The sequence below is a fragment of the Harpia harpyja genome, chromosome 2, assembly GCF_026419915.1.
Source record: "Harpia harpyja isolate bHarHar1 chromosome 2, bHarHar1 primary haplotype, whole genome shotgun sequence".
In the NCBI taxonomy this organism is placed as follows: Eukaryota; Metazoa; Chordata; class Aves; order Accipitriformes; family Accipitridae; genus Harpia; species Harpia harpyja.
Genome location: NC_068941.1, coordinates 17,727,733 through 17,751,116, shown reverse-complemented (window position 1 = coordinate 17,751,116; position 23,384 = coordinate 17,727,733). Strand labels below are relative to the sequence as shown.

The window sequence follows — 23,384 nt, the reverse complement described above, 5'->3', positions numbered from 1 at the left end:
CAAAACTCTGAAGTAGCTCAGAATTGCATTTCTGTATCTAATCTGAGATGATTTTGAAGTGGATTGCATTGGCCCTAACGGGATTGGAGTTAGCAGTGCGTAACAGCTGAAAATGTTGTACTTTGGCTCTGTTGCTGGGCTAAGTCTCAATATTGCCCTTTTTATTCTTGCATATCATTTTATTTTTAGGTGGCATTGTTTATGAAGACGTAGAGAAGAGGGGTGGGAGACAGGGAAAGAAAGGTTGTTGGACTAACAACCTTAATACACAGAAGTAAGCTGGTGAAGAGTTAGATCACTAGAGTCATCCTCAGAGATCTGGACACGTGGGTGGGTAAATGTTAAGATCAAGTGTGAGCAATAAGTTAACATCAGAGTATTAGCAATTTGTAACAAGGTTTTGCATTTATTACATTTTCAGATAATGTGTCCTCATGGAGATTATGATTAATTGCATGCTTTGTTGCATGAAAATGTTGTTATGATGAACTCACAGCAGGGGAGGGTACTGGAAAATAAAGTGAGGGCTTGAGACAGGTAAACATGCCAGACGGTATTTCAGATGGGCTCCATCATGTTATCTTCCAGGAACAAATGTGTGGGATGCAGTAGTATTTTAAGTAACAAGCTCATTTGGACTAACATAACTACATACATTTGAAACAACTGGGTAGACAGTAATTTAGAAGGTGAAGTTCAGTAACAATTTGACAGGTAGTACTTTAGCATCACTCATTTCGTAACTGAATTATCAGATTTATATTTTTGCAATTTGTCCAAAATATCTCTGCCTGGCAGAGCATCAGATGAGATGGCTTCTTGAGTACTTCTAATAAGGAAATTGCAGAAAACTGAGAATGAAGGGCTCAGCTTCAAGTCATAGTGATTGTTTTGGATATGTGAATTTCTTGAAACACTTGAGGACTGCAGTAATGCAAAAGTGATGTATATAATCTTTCTGTACTATCAGTAATAACCAGAGCACCTCAGAGCACTCCCAAGAGTTTATTTAGCAGCTCAATAGTTGATAAAAGTTAGGCCAGGCCAGGTTTGCCACCCTCTGCCTGGCCCCGCCATCTGCCATAATCAGAAGAGAATAAATTTGCCATTTCTTCACTTAAATAATTGAAATTTTGCCCCATTTGAAAGGGGAGGAATTTCAGATTCGGAGTGCAGTTACTCCCAGTAGCATTTTGGATGTAAAGGGAAGCTGTGGAAGAGATTCTCCCTTACAGGAAGGAGCCACCTGGCAGCAGCACCCAGTCCCTGCTTCCCTGCCAGTCTTCAGACTGCACCCACCCTGGTTCTGTGCAGCAGAAGAGCAGAAGCATATGCATGGCTAGGGTAAAAGGGCACAGAAGTAAGAGATGGAAAAGAACTGCAGGACTATCTTAACTACGTTTCTGTCAATGAGACATTGTTTCCTATAATACAATCTTAAATCCTTTCTTCATTAAAATTTTAAACCACTCAACTCCAGAGTAAAATGCTTCTGTTCCTTTTCTCCTTAAAAAATAATGCATATATGTCTACTGAAATTGCATTGTTGTATTTAAAAGTACCTTAACAGGCTGGTTTCTAATGAGCAATTCTTTTCTGATAGCAGTGCACTTTTTCTAGAGCAGTGGAACAGCTCATAAATAGTTAATTGGAGCCATAGCCATACTTGTGCACTTGAGTAACAGTCTTGGTGGATAACTTCTCAGTCATGCAAAGCGGCTGCAGCCTTATCAGGAACAGCAGCAGTATGTCAAATTTTGAAGAGGAATGGGAGTCACCGACAAACTTTCCCCTCTACTTCTAATTAAGTATAAAGCTGAAGTGTATTTGCTGAAGACAACAGTGTCCAAAGCAATCCAGATTTTTTTTCTGTAAACCTTTTTTTAGGACATGTTACCCGTTAAAATAAGTTCGGACGAAGTTAAAATGTTGAAGTCCTTGCTTTATATAAAAGATGGTGCATTTCTTTTACGTTGTCTGTATTTCAGCTGTTCAGTTTATAGTTTATCCTTGCCATCTCTTTCACAGGATTGGAATTTAAATATGTATATCATGTTTTGTTAATAATATGGCAGCGAATTGAATTACTGTATTTCTAATGAAAGCTCTTCAGGTTTAATGAGTAAAGAAATAATGTAAAATATAATAACCCAAGTCTTAATATTTTCTTGATCACAAGTCAAGCCTTCTATATAATTTATTAAAGTAGCATAATGTCCTTAAATTTGAGGTCAAGATTTTGCAGGCTTAGCAGAGATTTTCATGCATAAGGGAAAGATGAAACTTTAAAAATATTATTTCAGCAGTTTCATAATTTAGGATTGTGACCTCATGCGCTAAGAATAATTATGGCACATCCACGATCAGCAATTTATCAATATTCGTTCATAGACTTCTTAGATTCTCTTCATATCATAGTTGGGTTTTTTTGGTGGTTTTTTTTTTTTTTAACGCAACCATAGTAACTTCAAGATAGCTAGTAAATGCCTTAAGGAGCACAGCCAGTTGCATTATTTATTTTGGGGCCTTTAACCAGTATCTGTAGTATTTACGAAAGCCACTTTTATTCTGTTCTTTTCCTTTATTTTTATTTAGTTGTTATACCTTCTGCTGCCAGTTGGGACCAGCGTTTTTTAGGAGCTATCGCAGTGACCACAGACAGCCCCTAGGGGCCTGCATTTGTGGCTGCCTGGTAAAAGCTTATCAGCTATGCTTTGACTGTGGCCACCAGGAATTTGTTGTGGCTGCATGAGCGGTTCTTGCAAAAACCTGGGGGATTGCCATTGGTATACGCTGTAACTATAATGGCAGAAAAGGCATGAGAACTTACATGAGCTTCTATGACTGCTTAAAACTAGTCTGTGGCTGTAAATTCAGTGGTGTTACATCGGTCCGTAGTCAGGATGGTCAATCACTGAGAGCCAGCTACAAGGAAATCCTAAATCAGTGCATGAACACTTCACCAGTTTATTAAAATGTCCATCTGGCATCTCTGACGAAGCATTAAATGAAGTTCTCCAGCCTACCTACCCAAGAGCAGCTGGCAGCAAAATAGCACAAACTCTTGTATCTATCCTGTAAATACTGCAGAGAAGGGCAGCAGGCACTTGTGGTACTTCTGGTGAAGTAGTTGGTCGGAGGGCACCACCTGGCCTCAGAAAGGCACTGTTTACAGCCATCAAGGACAAGATGGTGATTCCTCAGAAGTTCAAGGATGTGGAGATTCAACTCTACAAAAAGAATAGAGCTCATGCTTTGGAAACTGGTGTAATCATTCACTTCTTGCAGGAAAAAGAAACTTACACCTGTGCTGGAATAACGGTCAGCAGAACCGGAGGTTTGGTTTGGTTGAGGAACAGTTAATGCAATTTTGCAGCCAAGAAAATCTCAGAAAAGCTGAGAATAAAGGCCTGTATATTGTCTCTGTCAAGTAAACCAAAGCCTGTAATACCATTAATCTTAAGGGTTTCTTCAGGCTTCAGCAAAATTCAGCTGTTCGGGCAAACTCTTGAACTGGCAACTCTGGCAAATGTTTTCAATCAAGGCAGAACATCGCAGCTTTTCACTGTCAGAAGGGCATGAAGCAAGGCTTTGTCCCTGCCCTGATCTGCCTTGGTATCTTGTAGGCAGAGCTGCTTCTTGGCATGTTTGGGGACTGCGATAGGGGAAGCTGCATGCCATGTTACGGGATTGGGCGAATTTTCAACTTTCTGCGATTCAACATCAAATCCAAGGTCGTGCAGCTGATAACCTGCAGCCCACTCTCTGCCAGCGACTGCAGTTGGTTCCCAAATGCTTGAGAGCCAGGAGGGACTGACTCTCTGGATTATTCTGCCAAACAGCTTGGCCTAAGCACTTTAGTGAAGAAAACTGAGGTCCTGCTTCAGCCTTGCTCCGCTAGAAAACGTGCATGTTAGAAGCGCAGGCTCCACATTTGTAGGCAATTTCTGCTACTTCTGCAGCAAGTTGCCTGAGCACTGCACTTGACAACACAGTCACAAAAGAGGATAACAAAAGGCAGAGCAGCATTTGCGAGATTAAAGCAGCGTTTCTGGAATGAAAGAAGCACTGAACTTCAAACAAGTGCTTGGTATGCGTTTACTTTTATTAACATTCCTCTGTATGACTACGAAATTTGGATAACAGGCTTGTTTCTTCCAAGAATTAACCAGTTCCTCTTGGACAGTCTTTGAGTCCTTACTGGTGTAAAAGGCCTCGAAAAGGTTTTAGGTGTCAAGATCTTACAAGTGTTTTCAAATATTCAGCTTAGAAACACTGTTTTGTAGATACAGGAGCACAGATACAGGTTTTCAAAGAGTAGGATAGATGGTGTGCTGCCTGAAGCCACTTTCTATGGACTCATTAAAATCAGAATGGCTCTGAGGTAAGTCCAGGAAATATTGCAAGGCTGTGTTCAAGGAAAGTCCACATTTGGAGTCCAAAATCACAAAGGCAATGACACTATCCACTGTGGTCAAGCTTTTGCAGATTCAGTAACTGGACTTCTATAGGTATATGCAGAACTAGAAGACATTACTCAGGGAAAACAAGCATATGTGAATCAGATGAGTATCTGTAGCTGTTAATGTGCAGCAAAAATGGGGTTAATTTCTTGCCAACTTAAGTCAAAAAAAGCAAACTTCCTACACAGAGTAGTAGTATTTAATTCATCATCGTAATGGAAACTCTTCTTCCAGAAGCACGCAGAACAACTTCAGAGGTGCATAGGTATCACTGGTAGCACCATGCCTAATGTGCAACATGACAGGCCCACCATCTTGCGTGTGCCGTTTTTGGGGGAGGTGGGTACTTTGCTTCAGTCATTTTGAATTACAAAAAAAAGCATGAAACAAAGCAACATCCGATCTGTTTGGGCCTAAGTCTTCTGCTCGCTTTGAACCAAGGAGCGGGGTTTCCCCTGTGGGCAGTGTTTATGGCAGGGGCGAAGAGAGGAGTCGTGGGCTGTGGTACGGCAGCACGGCTGCCTGTGAGCTTAATTCAGATGAGCTGGGGCAAGGGCTGCTAACAAGATTCGTAATTGCTGGTTTCGCTGTTGATAAATCAGTTTTGAACTAAATCAAATATTCGCTCCTGTCACAAAGTGGGGCTCCCCGCCCCTTTCCCTGAAGAGGCCTGGAGGGTAGGAGGGAGAAGGCGGCCATGCTGTGGCAGGCTGCTCACCTGGCCCCTCGCTCCCTGGGCACCGCTGTGCCAGCAAGGCAGGCGCTGGAGTCTGCGGACCGCAGAAGGGAGAGAGGTGGCAACGTGGAGGAACGAGAAGGAGGGCCGAAAGGGATTTGTGTCAGCTCACGGGGTGTGTTTGGACACGCTCGGTGGGATGGAGGGCGGGCTTTTCTGAGGGCGTTGCATGCTTTAATTAAGCAGATGACGCTTTTTGAATATGCGAGAATGTGTGAGGGTCCAGAGCTTTAAAGTGATGATAGCTTTTTTTTGAGCACTTTTTTCCTATCAAGTTATTGGCTACAGCAGCAAGTCCAGCAGAACCCTAGACAGAGCCTTAAGGAAGTTAAGTTTTAGGTAACTGAGCAGTCTGTGTTCCTGCCTAATAAGTTTGAATGTCAGCCACCTTCAACTAAGTTTGACAGTGGGTAGCTATTACTTCTTTCAATTTTAGCTGTTAGCTCTTAGCAGTTCCATTAAAATAAGCAACTGGATGGAAGAGAGGCACCCAGTTAGTGCCCCCACTAGAGGAAAGGTGATAGTTTGCATTTTTCTCCTACTAAACATTGCAAGCGGGAAGGAGGAAGCCTTAGGAAACAAAGTTTCGTTATTCCTGTTCCTGAATAACAACATAATAATTTAAAAAGTAAAACGATTTTCATATACTTTGGAACTCAGCATTTGCTTTATTTTGTATATGTTAATTTGGAATACGGAAAGCAGATATGGAAGTAAGAAGAAGTTGTAGGTCTCTTAATGCTTTGTGACTGTGGTGGGCTCCCACCCCAGAAGCTGCATGGAGCGAAGTGGTCTGAAGCCTGAAGGTGTGCAAGTGGGGACAGCAGAGGCTTCTTGGATCCTCCGGCCATGTAATAAAGTTAAGTTACACTATGATTGCTGCAACGTTCGAAATGGTGGGTCCCCAAAACTTACTTTTTATTGAGTCGTCTTCTTTCTTTCCCAAGTGCTTATTCTGCATAGTGCACACCTGTTTCTAGCAGAAATAGTTTCAGCAGCTACAGGGGGGGAAGCAGATTGTTTTGGAATAGGCAGAAGTTCAAGGCCAGCCTGGATGGGGCTTTAAGCAACCTGGTCTAGTGGAAGGTGTCCGTGCCCATGGCAGGGGGTTGGAATGAGATGATCTTTAAGGTCCCTTCCAACCCAACCCATTCTGTGATTCTGTGAAGTTGCTTAATGGAGCAAAGAATGTGTGTCATCAGGTTATTTCTGTTTGGTTCTAATTGCATGCTGTGGGGGACCTGTTGTGTCAGTGTCTGATATTGTGGCTTAACAATGAATGTAAATTTCATGGTCCTTGCTATAAAAGATTGAACGTCTGTGCCACAGGCAGGCTGCATAAATGAGATCTGGGGGGTGATGGCTTAGCGAGTAATAATGTTTGCTCACTCTGCTATACACCTTGATTACTATGTAAATTGTGTAAATTTATGCATAAGCACATAATTATGCACACTCAACTGTCAGTTTGCCTCTACTGTAATGTGCTTTTGTGCATAAACAGTTAAACATCCCTTTCCTGAAATGGGAGGGATGGTGGTATTTTTAATTATTGTACCAGCTCTTATTCCCACTGAAGTTAAATGCAAGCTGCCTTCCAAAATCAAAGTCTGCTATATATTGCAAGAGAGTTTTGACAGTATGCAGCAGAGGATTTAGGAGAGGAACTGGGGCTGTGTTAGTTGCAGAACATAACTTCCTTGGTCTGTGTTTTGCTTAATACTCCCATTTTCTTTTAGTCTTTGCTGTATGGGTTTCAGCTATTCAGCCAGAGAGAGTGGTAGGTACAGTACTGTGTATCATTAGTATGTGAGCAGTAGAGTGAATTTCAGCTGAATAAAAATGAATTCTTTGACTTCCAATTGTGAACGTTTCTAGTTTGCCTTGACAATCCTGTCAAGACAAATTTGAACTTTGTCAGCAATTGTGATTGCTTGTGGGAGAATTACCAAAAGCCTTTGCTCTAGGTATCAGTCAGTGATTGCAGCCCTCATCTGCTATTTGACCAAAATTTTCCATGGCACTCAGCAGGCTATTACTTGTCACTCTGACATGTAATGGAGGGGTATTTTAATTGACTTAAAAGTTAAAATCTATAGTTATTTAATACAGTATAACTGTCTTACATGTCAGCGGTTACACTTGCTGTGAAAATAGGGAAAGGCAAGTTGAAAGGACTTGGAGTTCGGAATATTTTAAAAATGCACATGCAGTTGATTTTACCTTCTACTTCTACAGGCTATCAATAGAATTTTCATTTAGTTAAAGGGAGCAGAGATTTCCTATTACGTAATTATTGTTGATTTTAAAAGGGGTTCTTGAATGTTAACTGTGCATCCGGTTTCTAAAACCCCTATCTTCCAAGGTTCAATAGTACTTCTACTCGAAAGTCTTTGCTTTTGTGGCAAGCTCTGAACAACTGCCTTTCAGATCTGGTGCTGTTTTGTTTTATGACCTAAACTGTTCCTCTGTCATGATCTCCTGGTGTCTAAAATAGGTATAATTCTATCCAAATCCAAGGGGTATGTAAGATTTAAAATTGTGTATCACTCTAAGGCTGAACAGCATGAGTGCAGTTGGTGCATTTGCACACATGCAGGTTACGTATATGCTGGAGCGAGATCAGATGCTCTAGCAATACTCTCTTCCTAATTGCTCTTGCAGATGCAAGTCTGCAGCGTCTTTTTAACTGGTGATGGTGATGATTAGTTCAAAACATCACTTTCTATGTGTCCATTTCAAAACAAGCTCTTTTGCAAGAGAGAAAATGAAGAGAGGAAGGCTCTACAAAGATGAGTGGCTCACATCTTTCTTTTCTCTCTCCCTGCGCCACGCCCCGCCCCTTTGTTCAACTTACCTGGCTTTCTAAGTGAAGAAGGATGGAAGAATATCTGCATTCCTTTTACAATAGTAGGATGAGAAATATGGTTGTTGAATACTCATTAATGTATCTCTCTTTTGGCCTGTACTGCCTGACCCTCCACATAAACTACAGGCAAGGGAAAACAGAGGGACTTGTGTACAAAATAAATGTGTACAAATAATCAACAATACCACCACCAACAGGAGTGCCTGTACTTTACCTTGGTGTAAATATGTAAGTAAGGATCTCTGCAAATTGTCACTTTGTGTAGCAGAGGTGGGGCAAGTGGGAGGTGATGTCCCTGTCTGAACTGGAGCTGCTACTTGCCACGTTCCCTGCTAACCACAATTTTTACAAGCAGATACGAAGCCTGAGAAGGCTGTTTCACCTGTGACAAAATTCACAGGTTGGACTGGGATCAGAATACTTTTAAAACTTTGATTTTTCTATCAGTGTATTTTTCAGAAAAGGTATCACAGAGCCCCTTACCAGCAGCTAGTCATTTTAGACCAAGGAGTTACATCCTTACTAGAGCTGTGCAGGGTAGATGTTTGCCTCCTGAAGGTAAGGCAGCAGGAGGGTTGCATACCTACTTCTTTGCTCTGAAGAGAAAATGGGAGTGTTTTGTATTTCACCCTGGTTGGTGAATACTCTGTGAAAACATGAGAGAATCCACTATGGAAAGCTGGCCTATAGGGAACAGTTTGACAGAGGAACTTCACAGTGTGCTGGTGAAGAAACATAACATATGGGTTATATTTGAAAACCAAGTTATATGTGGGACTGCACGCCTAGAACGTAAAGCTAGTATGTGATGAGTTGGGGTTTCGTTTTGTGTTTCCAAAGCATCAACTCTTCATCCCCAGCCTTAGAGTGGCACCTTTATATTAGATACACCATTTGAAGAAATGATGGCTAAGCTATTGGAGAAAATCCAATTACAATCTGTTGATAACCATCCTGAGAGTCAGAGAGACTGGGAAGTGAGTCCTAGGCTAGGTGATGTTTGCAGACAGGCACAGACCATTGGAGATGTAATTGACCAAGCAAAGAAGCCACAGTCAAAAAAAATGAGGGATTGTTGCACGAGGGTCAGCTTCACCACACACAGAAATAGGCCACGTAAAGGTCTGCTTGAATACTTGGGTTTTTTTCCTTTGCTTTTTCTCCTTCTTCCAGAAGCTGACAGGTGTGAATCCCGCATCCATTTGCCCTGTATTGCTTATTCAGTGCAGGCATATTCTGCTCACCGTAACCCTTGCATGTTCCTCAAACATCACGACTGTCTTCTATTACACTGTCAAAAGGTAGCAAAAGCCCATGAGGGTGGCAAGAGGGGAACAGTAAAGGAGATAGAAGTGGAAATCACCCTGGCTTTTCCACCTTATAGTTTTAGGAAGATGTTTTACTGGGGCTGTGGGAAGGTGGAAAAGATGTTACAGACTACCCCATCTGTGTAGTTCTCCAACCCAGAGCTGCAAGAGTCTTTTTTTCTTGTATCAAGTAATAATTGTACGCATTAACACACCATGAACAGCTTGAATTTCTTAAAATGGAAAAATATTAGTTAAAATGAAGCCTTCATTGTTTCAAATAGTGTTTTTAGAAGTCACAGAAGATTTCTCAAAATAATGTGACTATTTGCCTTTTAAAATATTTGTTAATCAGAGATGGTGGTAAAGTTGGAGTTCAGCTTTTACTGTATCATCTGAAACAAGTGCCAAACTGGAAACTTCCAGTAAAATGTAAAGCACTGTGCCTAACTTTATTAAGGTTTATTAACTTTTGGTTAGTAAGATCATCTTCAACAGATTCTTTGTTTTTCAAACCTTCCTTTTACAAATGCACGCAGAACTCGCTGCTCATTGCAAGATATTTAAGGCTGTTCATGTCAAGAATTTCTCTGATACGTTTATGGGCTTGAGTCTTATTACTCAGGTCTGCGTTGGTAACTCATACTAAATAATATTGTAAGCTGTCTGCTGCCTTTCATTTTTCCCTACGCCTTGTTTATGAAGTTTAGATTAGTGTGCAGACTTCCCTACTTCTATTTTCTGTTCCTATTTGGAATTATAATATAGCATACGCTGGTACCGTAATGCTAATACAATTTCAACATTCATACTAATTTTGTCTTGTTGGATGTGGGGGGGCACAAGGGACTTGAAAGGGCACACCCCCCCCATCCCCCCATTAGATTGTTTCAGCTCAAGCAATAATTATACATGTTGCCTGTCAAAGCCTGTGGGATTGCTCTTATGAGTAAAGGTCTGCCATACTGGGGCTTTTATTTGACATGTTGGAAAATAGCCTTTGTTCCCATGGTAACCTTTTTTTGTGCTTTGGTGCATTTTTTCCCTATGGTTTCATGGTTGCTCTGGAGGTTTTTCTGTTGTGGTATTTTAATCCCCAGTAGACTGGGGATGGCAGTTCAGTTTACTTTTTGCTATTATGAAATATTCTGATTTTTTTTTTTTTTTATTATGGAACTCTTGTAAACTTTTTATATTGTGTGGTTAGGGCATTAATGGTGTGGTGGCTTTCTCTGTAAGCATATTATGCACTCAGAAGATAAAGCAAACAGTTTGTAATAGGAAAGTACGTACGACTGGACCAAGCCGCTTCTGTTATAAGCTAATATTTTTGATATAGGTATTCTTTTTAGGACTTATGGGGCCAAATCCTTGCCAGACGTATCAGGTAGAATTTTGTCTCTGCAACAGAATGACATTTCTTAAGGTTGAAAATGGTCAATACTCTGGTCATCAATGTCATTTCAGGTTGCTGTAATTAGGGTTTCATAAAATAAAGCTTTCAAGCAAAGGGAGGTATTTTTAGGAGTTGCTTGTTTAGACTCTGAGGGATTAACTTGAAAAAAGTAGTGAGCTTTATTTTGAAAAGAGGAGGCTTTTTAAAGAGGAGTTCTTATTACTGGTAGCATCTCCCTGCGTTTGGCTTCTATGTATATTTTTCCTCTTCCTTGCCTGTTCAATTTTTTTTTGTCTTAGAAGTCCTCAGTAGCAGAGCAAAATAGTCATATGGTCTTGTCTTGCCTGCAGTTCCTCATGGTAGTGATTTTCTTCTGGTGCCCCCATCAGCAGGTGAGCCTCACTTGAATCACTGCATTTTATACAGTTTTAAAATACTGCTGACCAAGGAGGCAGCAGAGCCTCACTGGTAAACATTACTATGCTCTCATACGAGAGTGATCGTGATGCATAACTAGTTTACGTATTTTTCTGTGGTGGAAGATGAGATGGTGCTATGAATAATTGGATTTTCAAAGCTGTGTCTCTTGCCTTTTAGTCATGGCAGGTGAGCAGGTGCAGGAAAAGGAGTTAAACGAACTCCTGCCCCCCTCAATAGACTTTCAATAATTAACTAGATCATTTTCTAGATAAACTGTTCCTGCCTTATCTTGCTATACAATACATAGCAGTTTATAATCAGCAGCACAAATACCAACATTGCATGCATTTAAACTGCACTAATTCTATAAGTGGACCAAATATGAAAAGTTGAGTAAATGCGCTGTGAGGCTTACTGTTGTTGTGTGGCTTCCAAAGTTGGAGCTTTGCTCCTGTTAGGAAACTCCCCATCTAGGTTAACCATTCCATTTCAATAGATAACTATATTTATGTACTCAAAAAACTGCAGCACAAGTAAATTTTATTTCCCTGGGGCAGTTGGATCTTGGTACATTGTGGCAGCAGTTAGAGGAGAAAAGTGCATTGCAGAAGAATATTCGGAGGACGTTGCACTTCTGATCACGAAATCAGTGGGTAAAAAGTAGATTTATTTCCTTAAGAGGTAAGTGCTCCTCAGTCTCAGTCCACCAGAACACACTTTTCTTAACGCTGAAGTTTATATTTTTCTGTACGGAACAGATTATTTTGAGGTAAAATTTGGGTAGCCAACTATAGTTGCTACCAAAAGATTTCAGTAGAGAAGGTCAAGGAAAAGTCAAGGCTTGCAGCTGGATTGAGGAAAGTGCTGGGTTGTGTAAGCATCCGCTAGAGTAAATGGAAACTGAAGGAGCTTAGTATACTTGCTTCATTTTGTAAAATCAACATATGCCTTAAGGTTAAACTAAAGGAACCTGTTCACTGCTGACTACAGCACAGGAGAACCCATCAGCTTCTATTTTCAGAACAAACACTGAAATTTAAATGCTTTTTAAAAATCCTGAGTGAATGTTTTTGCATTTGGGGGGGCTTGGGAGAAAGGGTGGAGCCTTTTCTGTTACCAGTGCATGTCAGAGTTTGCTTGTTACCATAATTAAGATCCAGGTATGAAAGTGTGATATATGACCCTTAGGCATTGCTAAATAAAGTATCTCAATGTGAAAGCTGGAGCTGCTGAGGAAAGGAACCATCTGATTTCTCAGTTTGCTTTCTCTTAACTAAATGCGCTTTCCCATCCGATTTCTATATGTTTCATCGTACTAAGCATTTCTTAAGAGGGGAAAAAAAGTATAAATACTGGATTAATTTTGTAATCTATACATTTGTATTAGGGTTGTAGTATTTGAAGTTCAAACAATTGAAAGTTTTCTGTCTTGGAATAGAATACCTCTGTGCTTAAAAAAAAAAAAAGAGACTAACCACTAAATTAAATGTAGTATCACAGATACCGAATTTGTCTCTCTTTTTTTTTTTTTTAATTTCTTAAAAATATACCTTCAAAGTCATAGGTGGGAAAATAAGCTTATTTTGGTGAGATATTGTCCATTTTTTTTTATAGTGGGCTGCATGAGTTCATCATCAGCTGAAACAAAACAAACAACAGTGAATTAATGGTAATACAAGTAAGAGCTGCAGGATTCTGGAGTTTGAGACATTTCAAGAATAATTGATTTATAGCACAAGAAGATACTATTTTCTAGGTCGTTTTTCTTCCTTGATTGAATTTCCTAAATATTTCACATTGAAAATGTATTTTCAATGGATGTTTTAATGTTATCTTTGTTATTCTAGTAGAGAGAAACATTAAAGAAAAAAATTTCTTTCCCTAACCACTTATATTACTTATGGACTGATACAATACTCCAGATGTCACAGTGTGCACTGCTTCAGATGTTACGCTTGGTGTCTATCATCCATTATATGCACTGAAGTACACAGTTAGCTTTCCTAAAAGATTTAGACTTTGTTCCAGATTCCTGAGTCTTAAAGTTTTTGTTATTTTGGTTTGTTTGGTTGGTTTGGGTTTTTTTTTTTTAAGGTTTAGTCTTAAAAAAAAAAAAAAAAAAAATCTTAGCCTCTATTTTTAAGGCTGTAGGTATAAGGGTTGGTAGTGGCCCTGTGAGTCCTGCTGTTTTATCCAAGGAAACATAGCTGTTTCTGTAATGTCTGTCTTCATCTCTGTAGGAGCAGGATAATGCCCCAAGAAACTCAGCCAGCAGAATTTGCAGCTAGATTATTTAGCAATTTGTATGCCTCTCTGCCAAACATCAGAGGGTAAATGTTGCTCCGCCTGCATGCAGGAGTGTTGCTGCGGAGGCTCAGGGATGGTTTGATTTCAGCGGTCCTTCCTTCTTAGCTCAGTGTTCATGAGGTCGCATGTGACTGCCTTCTCCTCTGAAAACCTGATCGTTTCATCTCTTCACCTTTTCGCTTCTCTATGCTTTCTGGGTCTGCTGACAAGAAGATTGGTTTATATAGTCTGACATTTAAGAAATACCATTTTCCAGTCTGCTAATCTGCTTTATGCAAGTAGTTATAGGAGAGAGCCAGGGTGCCTTTCTGCAGTGAAACTTTTTAAAAAATTTGGGCTACACAAGGCAAAACCAATACTGGTCAAACCTTAGTATTGACAATTAAAACAAGCAGCATGGAGCAAAATCTGGGAGATGATACATGCTGCTGGTGGAGGTTGTGACCAACATCTTTGTGTAGTGGTCATATAATCTATTGGACAACTTTTGACCAGTATAACATTTTCTAAATAACTAGTAGAGTTATCTTGGGCAGTGAAATTATTGTTTCTATGTGAACACACACAAAAATAATAGAGGTAATGTGAAGAGGAGAAGGTTATGCTATCTACTTTAAGAGCTGAGTGAATGATGAGTTAAAGAAAGGGAGATACTAGGATTGCTGCTAGAGAAGTGACTGGTCAAAGGAAGCACTTAGGGACATAAGATTAGCTGTGGAAACCAGGAAGAATTCAGGGGACTATTTGGAGGGGGAAGAGAGTCTATTTCCAGGGTAGCATAAAATCGGTAATCAGTCTCTTGATTTTAGTGCCAGTTTGCAAGGAGTTGTATTGTCACTCGGCGTGGGAGTTGTTGTCTCCCTTGGGCAGCATTGGCTGGCCTGCTGCGTTGAGGTTGGTGAGGGCCAAGCGTGTGGGTGTGCTGCTGCTGCTGCGGCATGACCGGCTCAGCGGTGCTGGGTGCTCTTGGGCGGCTCTTGGTCAACTCTTGGCTGCCTCCTGACCATCTGAGCTTCCTCGGGTGTGAAAGGTGGGCCAAGCTCTGGTCTCCATGCTGAGCCAGACTGTCCATGTCATGGTTGAAATACACAGTTCTTGTTTTGGGCCACAGCCACAGGAAGGTTAGTTTCAGTGTCCATGTGTGCAACGTTTACTATCATGTTTTCATATTCCAGTAGAAGATGACTCTTGCTGGAGGTTGCACCCCTTCAGAAATGAGATGAGAGGGGGTAGAAGGAAGATGCTGGCAGTCTCTGCATCTTGAATCTCTTGATTATTCTTCCTCTTTAAGTTTGTTTTTTTTTTTCTTTTGGTGAAAATAATAATGCTGATCTCAACTTCTTTTTACCTTTGTTTTCACCTAACTATTTATTGAGGTGTACCCAGGTTCCTTCTGTTTGTTTTACTACCAGAAAATTTCTGTATGGAAAAGAAAAGTCAATGACGTGGAATTAAAAAGGACTCATCTAGATCTCATAATAATAAAAGTGCTTGGAACAAATGAGTTTGGGATTCATATTGTGGCTTATGCTTCTTTTGGAGTGCTTCATTTTATCGTCAGAGAGGCATCGTTTGTTTAAACTGTGCTTCTGTATGACATCTGGTTTGAAAAGCATAATAACCTATATAATCAGCTCTTAAAATGCTGGATTATCTGTGGGTTTATTGACTCTTCTTTACAAAAATCTGTTATTTCTAATTAATTCTCCATATAACTATTACTAAAGCCAACTTGCAGAGACACAAATGAGCTTGATGGCAATGGCTAGTCAAGGTCAGCATTTAACTGCCAGCATTTGCACTGTTGAGGATAATAAATCAGGCTTATTCCTAATCACATACCCTACAACGTGACAAATGTCAGTGGAGCTATCTAAGCAACCATTTTACAAATCATTTAGAAGATACATTTGGCATTGTTAAACTGCTTCATGCTGCCCTTGGCTGTAAAGGCATTGTGATAAAATATGTATGCTCTGTTAGATCTTCTGTATTTGAATCCTGCAGGATGTGTGTGTGTATGGGGGGGCATGTGTTTGCCCTTTTTTTCTTTGTATTGGAAATAATGAGAGAGGCGTGAAAGTAATAATACCGAATCAACCTATGGAAACCACTGGCTTCTGAAAGCAGTGATGAGTAGCCAGCTCTGTGGCACTATTTCATATTTCTTGTGTTTTCAGTTAGAAGTTTATATTGAGAGTAGGTTGCTGCCCACAAGAAATTTTCTGGGTCAACAATAGACCATTGTATGAAAGTTTAAAAAACCCTGTTAAATAGCAGAACAATAGTTGTTAGGCTCTAATTTGGATTTGGGCAAATGTGTAAACACAGTGTTTTCATTTGGTCTAAAGTTCAAGACTCAATCCTGCTGTGGCCCACAGATGTCATTAGATTTAGCATGTCATTCAGGTAGATTTGACAGTAGGCTAATTGCTGTCTGGGGATTCAGTTGTAAAGTTCCTGATGGTTTTTTTTTATGGTATCTGTTCTTACTTGGACCAACTCTTGTATTTTTCAAAAGAGAATGATGTATTACCTAAATAATCTGGATTATTGTAACTAAACTTCTCACCTGGAGCAAAAAATCAAACTGAGCTCCAAAAGAAGAGCTAAGATTAGATTAATGTATATATTTGTTATAATCAACTGAATTTAACAGTTTTTACCTGTTAAGTGTTACCTGACTCTAAGTTTTGCCACATACCAGTTTACATTAGGATTACGTGATAGAAATATATGGGATATTTCTGTGGAAAGTTAATGAAAGGGGAAATATTTAACTTGGAGCATGCATGAAAAGCACTTTCAAAGTGGGGACTTTTTTTTTTTAGTGTAGCATTTCTCCCTGTACATATTATAGGATATAGAGCTATACTGATTAATTAAATAATTGGTTTAATAAAAGTGATTAATAAATAAATTTTGTTTCTGTGTCATAAACACTGGATATCTGGCCTTGAAATGAGGGCAGAGAGGTAGTTTGCTCACCAGTCAGATCCTGATGCAGATTTTGTTCACCATGGTCAAGTTCCTAAGAAAGGAATGACAGCCTGAACGTAAGAGAGATTCAGAAGGGAAAAGTGTAACCATCCGTGCATGCCTTGTTGAGAAAGAAAAGCTTCCATGGAGAGAATGACTTAATCTGAGGTTTAGCAATATGATTTGAGCACATTTTTAGACTCAGCCTTTTATTATTTGCAGGTATGTACAAACACCACTTTACCTTTTTATGAGGTAATGTAACAGCTTTTTTGAATTGGCAAATACTTCGATGTAGTGTGGGTGAAAGAGAACATAAGAGATTAAAAACAAGCCAAATATTGTTCAGTAGAAGACAATCATAGCTAGAGCTGGCACAAGTTGGAGGTTTAAGTACCAACAGCTAATACCAATGTTTCTTTGCAATAGAGTATTTGAGAATTGCTCCATGTTGGATACTCCTGTTAAGAATGAAAATACCTCATTTGTGTTTTAACCTATTCCACTTGTAAACTGATTAAAAGGATGTATGGGAGTTAATTGAATTTTATTCCAGAATGTGAAGTTTCTACTTGTGATGCTGTGGCTGAGTAGTTGAATACATGCTTTGTATTCAAGCTGTACCTTCACCTTTCAGCTATATTCAAGCCCTTCATTTAGAGAAGCACTGTATAAAATACGCTATAGATTATGTCTTAGGTAGGCATTTAATAATATTTGTGGATCAACTGGTGTCTCAATGTGTCTTTACTGGCTTTTTTTACCCAATAATTCCGTGTAAGTGAAAATTTATAGGGTAGTTTGTATCTAAAAAAAGGCTCTCCCACCTTCTGCAAATCCTACATGAAAATTTATTTTCAACTAAAAATAATACATACTTATATATGTATAGTATATATAGAGAGAGAGAGTGTGTGTATATATAAAAAAATAAAAAAAACCACGCACGCTGCTGTGATACCCTGGAAACCTCCATTTTTCCACAGGAAGAGCTTTCTAACAGAATTACCTTTTTTAGATACTAAAAAGAAAAAAAAATACAAAATACACTGACCTTTTTCAGGGTAGAAAGACTAGGAAGATTTTTGTTAGTCTTATGAAGAAATGGGAACATGCAGCATGAAAATTACAAATGCCCTGAGACATTTTGCTGGTATGTCAGAATTGAAATGTTTCCTTTCTTAGACAAAATACTGCTGTTTGCAATGGCAAAGCAAAAAAAAAAAAAAAAAAAAAAAGGAAGAATTTTTGAGGAGTTAGTTTTCCAGGTTATTGACATTTTCTTTAGAAAGCAGATGCCTTTTGAAGAATTTTGTTTAATGAGAGGCTTAATGTTTTTCATGCAGTATGAAATGTGCTAGAGGGAGCAAGTCCTGTTCGTTGCCTAAACAAATCCAAATGCAGAGCTGAATACCAGCACAGTCTTGGCAAATTCTGAAGAAAGTACCTTTCCTTAGGGGTAGACTAATGCAGTGTGCATAGGTATGACTGTGACTTGAGCACACAGAACTTACTTTAACATAGGTTTGGCGAGGCTTTCCTTTGTCTATCTAACAGATGAGCTAATGCCATCACCTAGCAATTATCACGTAGTGTGATGTTATGTAATGAAAGTATAAATAGCATGAGGACTAAAACTAGTAAATCTAACAGACTAGCGAGCAGACAAGAGCAGGAATACTATTTGGAACATTTTGATTAGCATCTGAATGCTGTCATTTAAAAAGAGATTTAGATTTGATGTTACAGTAAAGCTGCAGGCCAGGAGAGCTGCAGTCCTTGATCTGGAGTGATGTTCATGCTGTGCCTCTGGATAAATCACTTGCCCTCTGTATACCTCTTTAAAGAAAGACAGAAAATTGGAAAAAGGCAAAGGGTGCATACTTGAAATTTCTTAAGCAAGCTGGTTATCTTATGTTTGAATTAAGACTACCTGTGAACTTCGTTTCCCAATGACTGACAAACAAATAGCCCATGACCTGCAATTTGAACTGTCAGATTATTTCACCGCTGGTGTAAAGTCTTTCAGGCTTGTTTTTGTAGTTGTCTGGCAGCATTCAGAGAGATAACATGTGAAGAAATGCAAGAGGTCATGTTTACCTGGAGAAGAGAGGCTATGTGGAAGGAAAGACTCTCCCCAGCCCTCCAGAGTCGTGGGAGGGATCCAAAGCTTTCATCTCCTTCAGTATCGGGCACGTTCCTCTGAGTGTGCCGATTACATTAGGGTGGCGTTTCCAGTTCCCCGGGGAAGAAGGGAGGGAGGAGACTTGCTGCATCATGAAAAGTGACTTGTTTTTTAAGAGTGCTGTCTTTTAGAGCTGCCAGTGGAAAATACTTCCTAAGGATACCTTTGGAAAGTCATGGTTTAAAAAGACCTAACAACAGAAATGCCCTGTCTTTTAAGAAGGCTGTAGATGGTTGAAGCTGGGTTTGCAAGATGCATCAGTGTGCAAAAACTTTGGGATGGCTTCTGAACCTCTAGTGCTGCTTTTCTGGCACCTACAGTCATATGGAGGGGTCTTCTGCGCTTGCAGAATGTAAAAAGGCTTCAAAACTACTTTGGAAGTAAGCTGTTAAATTACAGAAATATTAGATATAAGCTCAAGGACCACTGTAGTGGTAAGCAGGAATGCAGGCAGGAGAGTGCATACCACTTTGCTGTGCTACTTCATAAAATGGTCTTAGCAGTTTTATTACAGGTATTCCTTAGCTGTAAAGGCTTGAAACAAACAAACAGAAAGAAAATTTATAGCTATCAGGTTGCTGCCAGAGTGGTTGGTTGGTTTGTTGTTTATTTTCAGTTTTAATCATCTGCTACCAATAAATTCTACTGCCCTTGTGGTAACTTCTCACATTAACATTGATATATTATGGGTGTTTTAAAACAGACAATAAAAATATTGCACATACTAATTAAAGCAATTCATGTATTCAGCCAGGCACTGCCAGAAAGAGTTGTGGTTTCCTAATTGTTAGATGCCTTGAGCAATATACCTGTTATAAATTCTTAATTGAACTTTGCATTATGGCCAGTGTGATTTGAAATATTCATAGCTGGTTTGTTTTGTTTTGTTTTGGTTTTTTTGTTGGTTTTTTTTTTTTTTAAACTCCAGCTCTTCATTGAGAAGTGTATCAACTGGATCTTCAAGACCTTCCAAAGTGTGTTTGGTGTGTGGAGATGAGGCATCTGGATGTCATTATGGGGTGGTTACCTGCGGCAGCTGTAAAGTTTTCTTCAAGAGAGCAGTAGAAGGTAAGAAAACACAAAACACATCAACAAAGAAGGAAAGACAAAATACATGTGGGTTTGGGTTTTTTTTTAATAGAAATATATATACACTCACATGCACATACATGTTTTCCTACGTGTTTTCTGCCACTGATAAAATTCTGTGTTGTTCATCTGAAAAAAAAAAGTTGAATGAACTCCAGTTACTTGTGGTATAATTTATGTAGAATATGCCAGGGTGTTTTGCAATGTACACCTTCTAAAGGGTACATTATTTTACTTCCTGCTACTGCTGAATTAGGCTTCTCCAGCCCTCCAAGTGGATTTTTGTAATTTTTAATGCACACAGATACAATTGATGTAAACATACTCCTGCTTCTCCTGTACTGGAGGATGAATATGGTTGTCTCATCGTGCTTTGGCAGCCTTATTTGACAGTACAATTCACTCAGGTCAGTTATCTCCCTGTGGGTACCTCCAGGGTTTCTGACTTGTAGTGCCCTGCTTTGTCTTTCAGCAAAAGAGAAATGGCTCTACAGTACTCTGGTAGATTGATGAGGAAGCAGAAATTGATCATGGTGCTTTTCTTAGAGATTTTTTCCATCATTAGGGACTAGGACTTTCATGAGGACTATATTTCCATAGCTTTATCATCACAGGAGTTTTGCTGACATCTACCTATTTTATGTTAATTATGGTATAGCTAGTCTTTCCTGGGCATCTCAATAGAAAGAAGGTATGATCACTCAGAGTGCTACAGGACCTCTGGCAGGTGTTGCTACTCAGTGACTTGGGTTGTCAGGGTAAAAGAAAATGTTTGACCTTTACAGACTTTGTAAGCAACTTCAAGTGATAAAAATTAAGTTTTTAATACCTGATAAAGAGTTCATGGCATGCAAAGGACATAAATACTGTATAGGTTTTTTGAAGTCTTTGCTGATGAGTAGATGTTCTTACAACCACTGATGAAGCAGGCGGTATCTACTTACTGATTTATCTTCATGAAGAAAAACCTAGAAGGAAGAAAACAAGCTCTTAATATGGTGTCCAGCTTGTGCACTGAGAAGAGTGAGGCAGTGTGTGATGTGATTAATTTCTTCCGTGATCGTTAAATCTGCTGCTGATAGCAATAAGGATTTAGCTCTCTGTTAAATAGACCTGGAGGGCTTGTGCGTCATTGAAGTCAAGACCTCATGTCATATCTCTCTATCAATCTATTTATCTATCTATCATCAAAAGTGTCAATCTAATTGAAATGAACTTCCCAAAGTTATAAGGATGCGGAAAAGGTTTCCCCCTTCTGAAAGCATTTTCTCTTACAGTTATGCAATAGCTGACCTTTGATGCCTTCATTCCCTAACTTCTTCCTTGAGTTTTTAGTTGCTTAATGTAGCACATGAACTGGAAAACCTTAGTTATTTTCACTGAGTGATTTCTTCCATGTGCTTCCATGCTACATCATGGATGGGTCATCAGACATCCATGTCTAAGCTGGTCTCTGAATCATGAGGATATTTTTTTGTTCTGTTTTGGTGGTGGTGGTGAGGTTTTGCATACACCTGCACATACTGCGTGAAGTGACAGCATCTTTTGTTGTTTTCCTTGCTCCTTTCCTGCCTTCCAGGAAAGCTTCCTTCCCAGTCTTGAATCACTGTAATTTCAAGGTACTGTATATCTACATTTACCACACCTCTCTCTCTTGATGTCTTTTCTGACATGATTAGGTGGATATCCCTATCCAACTTTACAGGAATTTATGAAAAATTACCAAGGATTCCCTCTAGGAGTGAACAAAGTAGTAAGGCTATGTTTCCAAGCCTCAGAAACCAAAATTATTAGGAAAGGATTACTCTAATAATCAGGCATAGAAATACATTTTTAAGATGTAGTTAAAAGTTATCAGTAATTACTGAAAGTTTATGAGTTAAGCAAAAGAAAACTCAAAAAATGAAAGATAAAACAACCCTGTCATCCCTAAAAATTGAAGATAGGAGTTTTAAATTAGCTTAAAATTTTTTTTTATAGAATTTTTATATTAACACACATGTTCCTACCAGTGGTATGTGAACGCTGTCTAGACTTCTGCTTGGCACGCACATGACTGAGCTTTTGATACTAGCAGTATCATTGTTATGCAAACACTGAAAATTTGGCTTGCACTTTCCTGTTTTCATATATATATATATATATATATTTATTTGTGTGTGTGTGTGTGTATATATATGTATGTATAAAAGTACATTGTAGAGTATTAGCCACAAAAGGACATAGCAAAAACATAATATACATTTTGGCTTCAGACATCCTGAAACTATCAACGTGAATAAAAATTTGTGTAGGAAGCTTTGTATCAACAAAAATTTTTTGTAGAGTCTTCGTAAAATTTTTCACTTGGGTACGTGACCAATAAAACATCCCCTCCTGAGTTTTCTTATTTAAAATGAAATATTTGTAGTAATTACTCTGTATCATATGTTCATGAGTATGTTTTAAAAACTGTGGTGGTTCAGTGCATGGTATAAATAAAAAATAAATCAAAGTGGAAGAACTACCTTAAATGTAGATCTTGGGTATACCTGTCTCAGCTCTGAGCTGAAGCTATGTTCTTTACTTAAGAGCTTGCATTCTTGTCTTTATTACAAAGAAAACAGTAGAACTCCCTCTGTGAACATAGAAACAACTTTCTGGGGAATTTATAAATACAGTGGCTAATTTATTTGAGTAAAAATGAATTGTTCCCTCTCTAAAATATTGTAGTAAAAGAATAGAAGAGATTCATCAAGTTTTATTCACCATTTCCCTGAAATCATATGTATAGGTTTTTTTAAAGATTTATGAGTATTTTTTCCAGTTATATTTTACACGCTTTATATGCGTGCACGCATGTGCACACAGATTTCTTACTTGATCCACTCAACATTCTGGCATGAGAAATTATATTCTTTCAAAAATGGCCTCCTCTTCCAATTGTTATTAAATACGGTAGCTACAGCTGGTGCCATTTTCACAGAACCACAGAATCGCTGAGGTTGGAAGGAACTTCTGGAGGTCATCTGGTCCAGCCCCCTCCCTGCTCAAGCAGGGCTGCTTGCCCAGGACCTGTCCAGATGGCTTGTGAATATCTCAAAGGACAGAGACTCCACAACCACTGTGGGCAACCTGTGCCTGTGCTTGGTCACCCTCACAGTGAAAAAGTGCTTCCTCATGTTCAGACAGCACCTCCTGTATTTCAGTTTGTGCCTTCTTTGAATGGGGCAACACTTCCTGAAGAGGAAGAGGCTTTTGGTCATTAGTTTCTACTGATTAAATGAAAGTTTTATTTAGTTTAATTTAAAAAGTTACATACTGATAGTCCTTCAAAAGATACAGTGGGATGGAAGTCGTGGGAGAGAGCAACTGGTGTTCAGGTGGAAGGACAAGAAGTAGTGATCCAGTTGAAGATTTCCCTGCTCATTGCAGGGGGATTGGACTAGATGAAGGCTCAGGAGCAGGCTGTTCGCATGTGCTGCAAGACAAACCATCAGGGAAGATGACCAGTCTGGCTGAACAGGGAGCTTTTGCTGGGACTCAGGGAAAAAAAGGAGTTTACTATCTTTGGAAGAAAGGGCAGGCAACTCAGGAAGAGTACAGGGATCTTGTTAGGTCATGCAGAGAGGAAATTAGAAAGGCAAAAGCTCA

The 23,384-nt window shown here is 39.2% G+C and overlaps 1 protein-coding gene across 3 annotated transcripts in view; it reads left to right on the top strand.

Annotated features, from left to right (window-relative positions):
- Nucleotides 1–23,384, top strand: part of NR3C2 (nuclear receptor subfamily 3 group C member 2) — a 218,266-nt gene that overhangs the window by 100,625 nt on the left and 94,257 nt on the right. For all 3 annotated transcript variants that reach the window (XM_052772105.1, XM_052772113.1, XM_052772096.1), the window contains one exon: nt 19,591–19,730. In XM_052772105.1, coding sequence (XP_052628065.1) covers nt 19,591–19,730 — 140 coding nt within the window. The remainder of the gene's footprint in view (nt 1–19,590; nt 19,731–23,384) is intronic.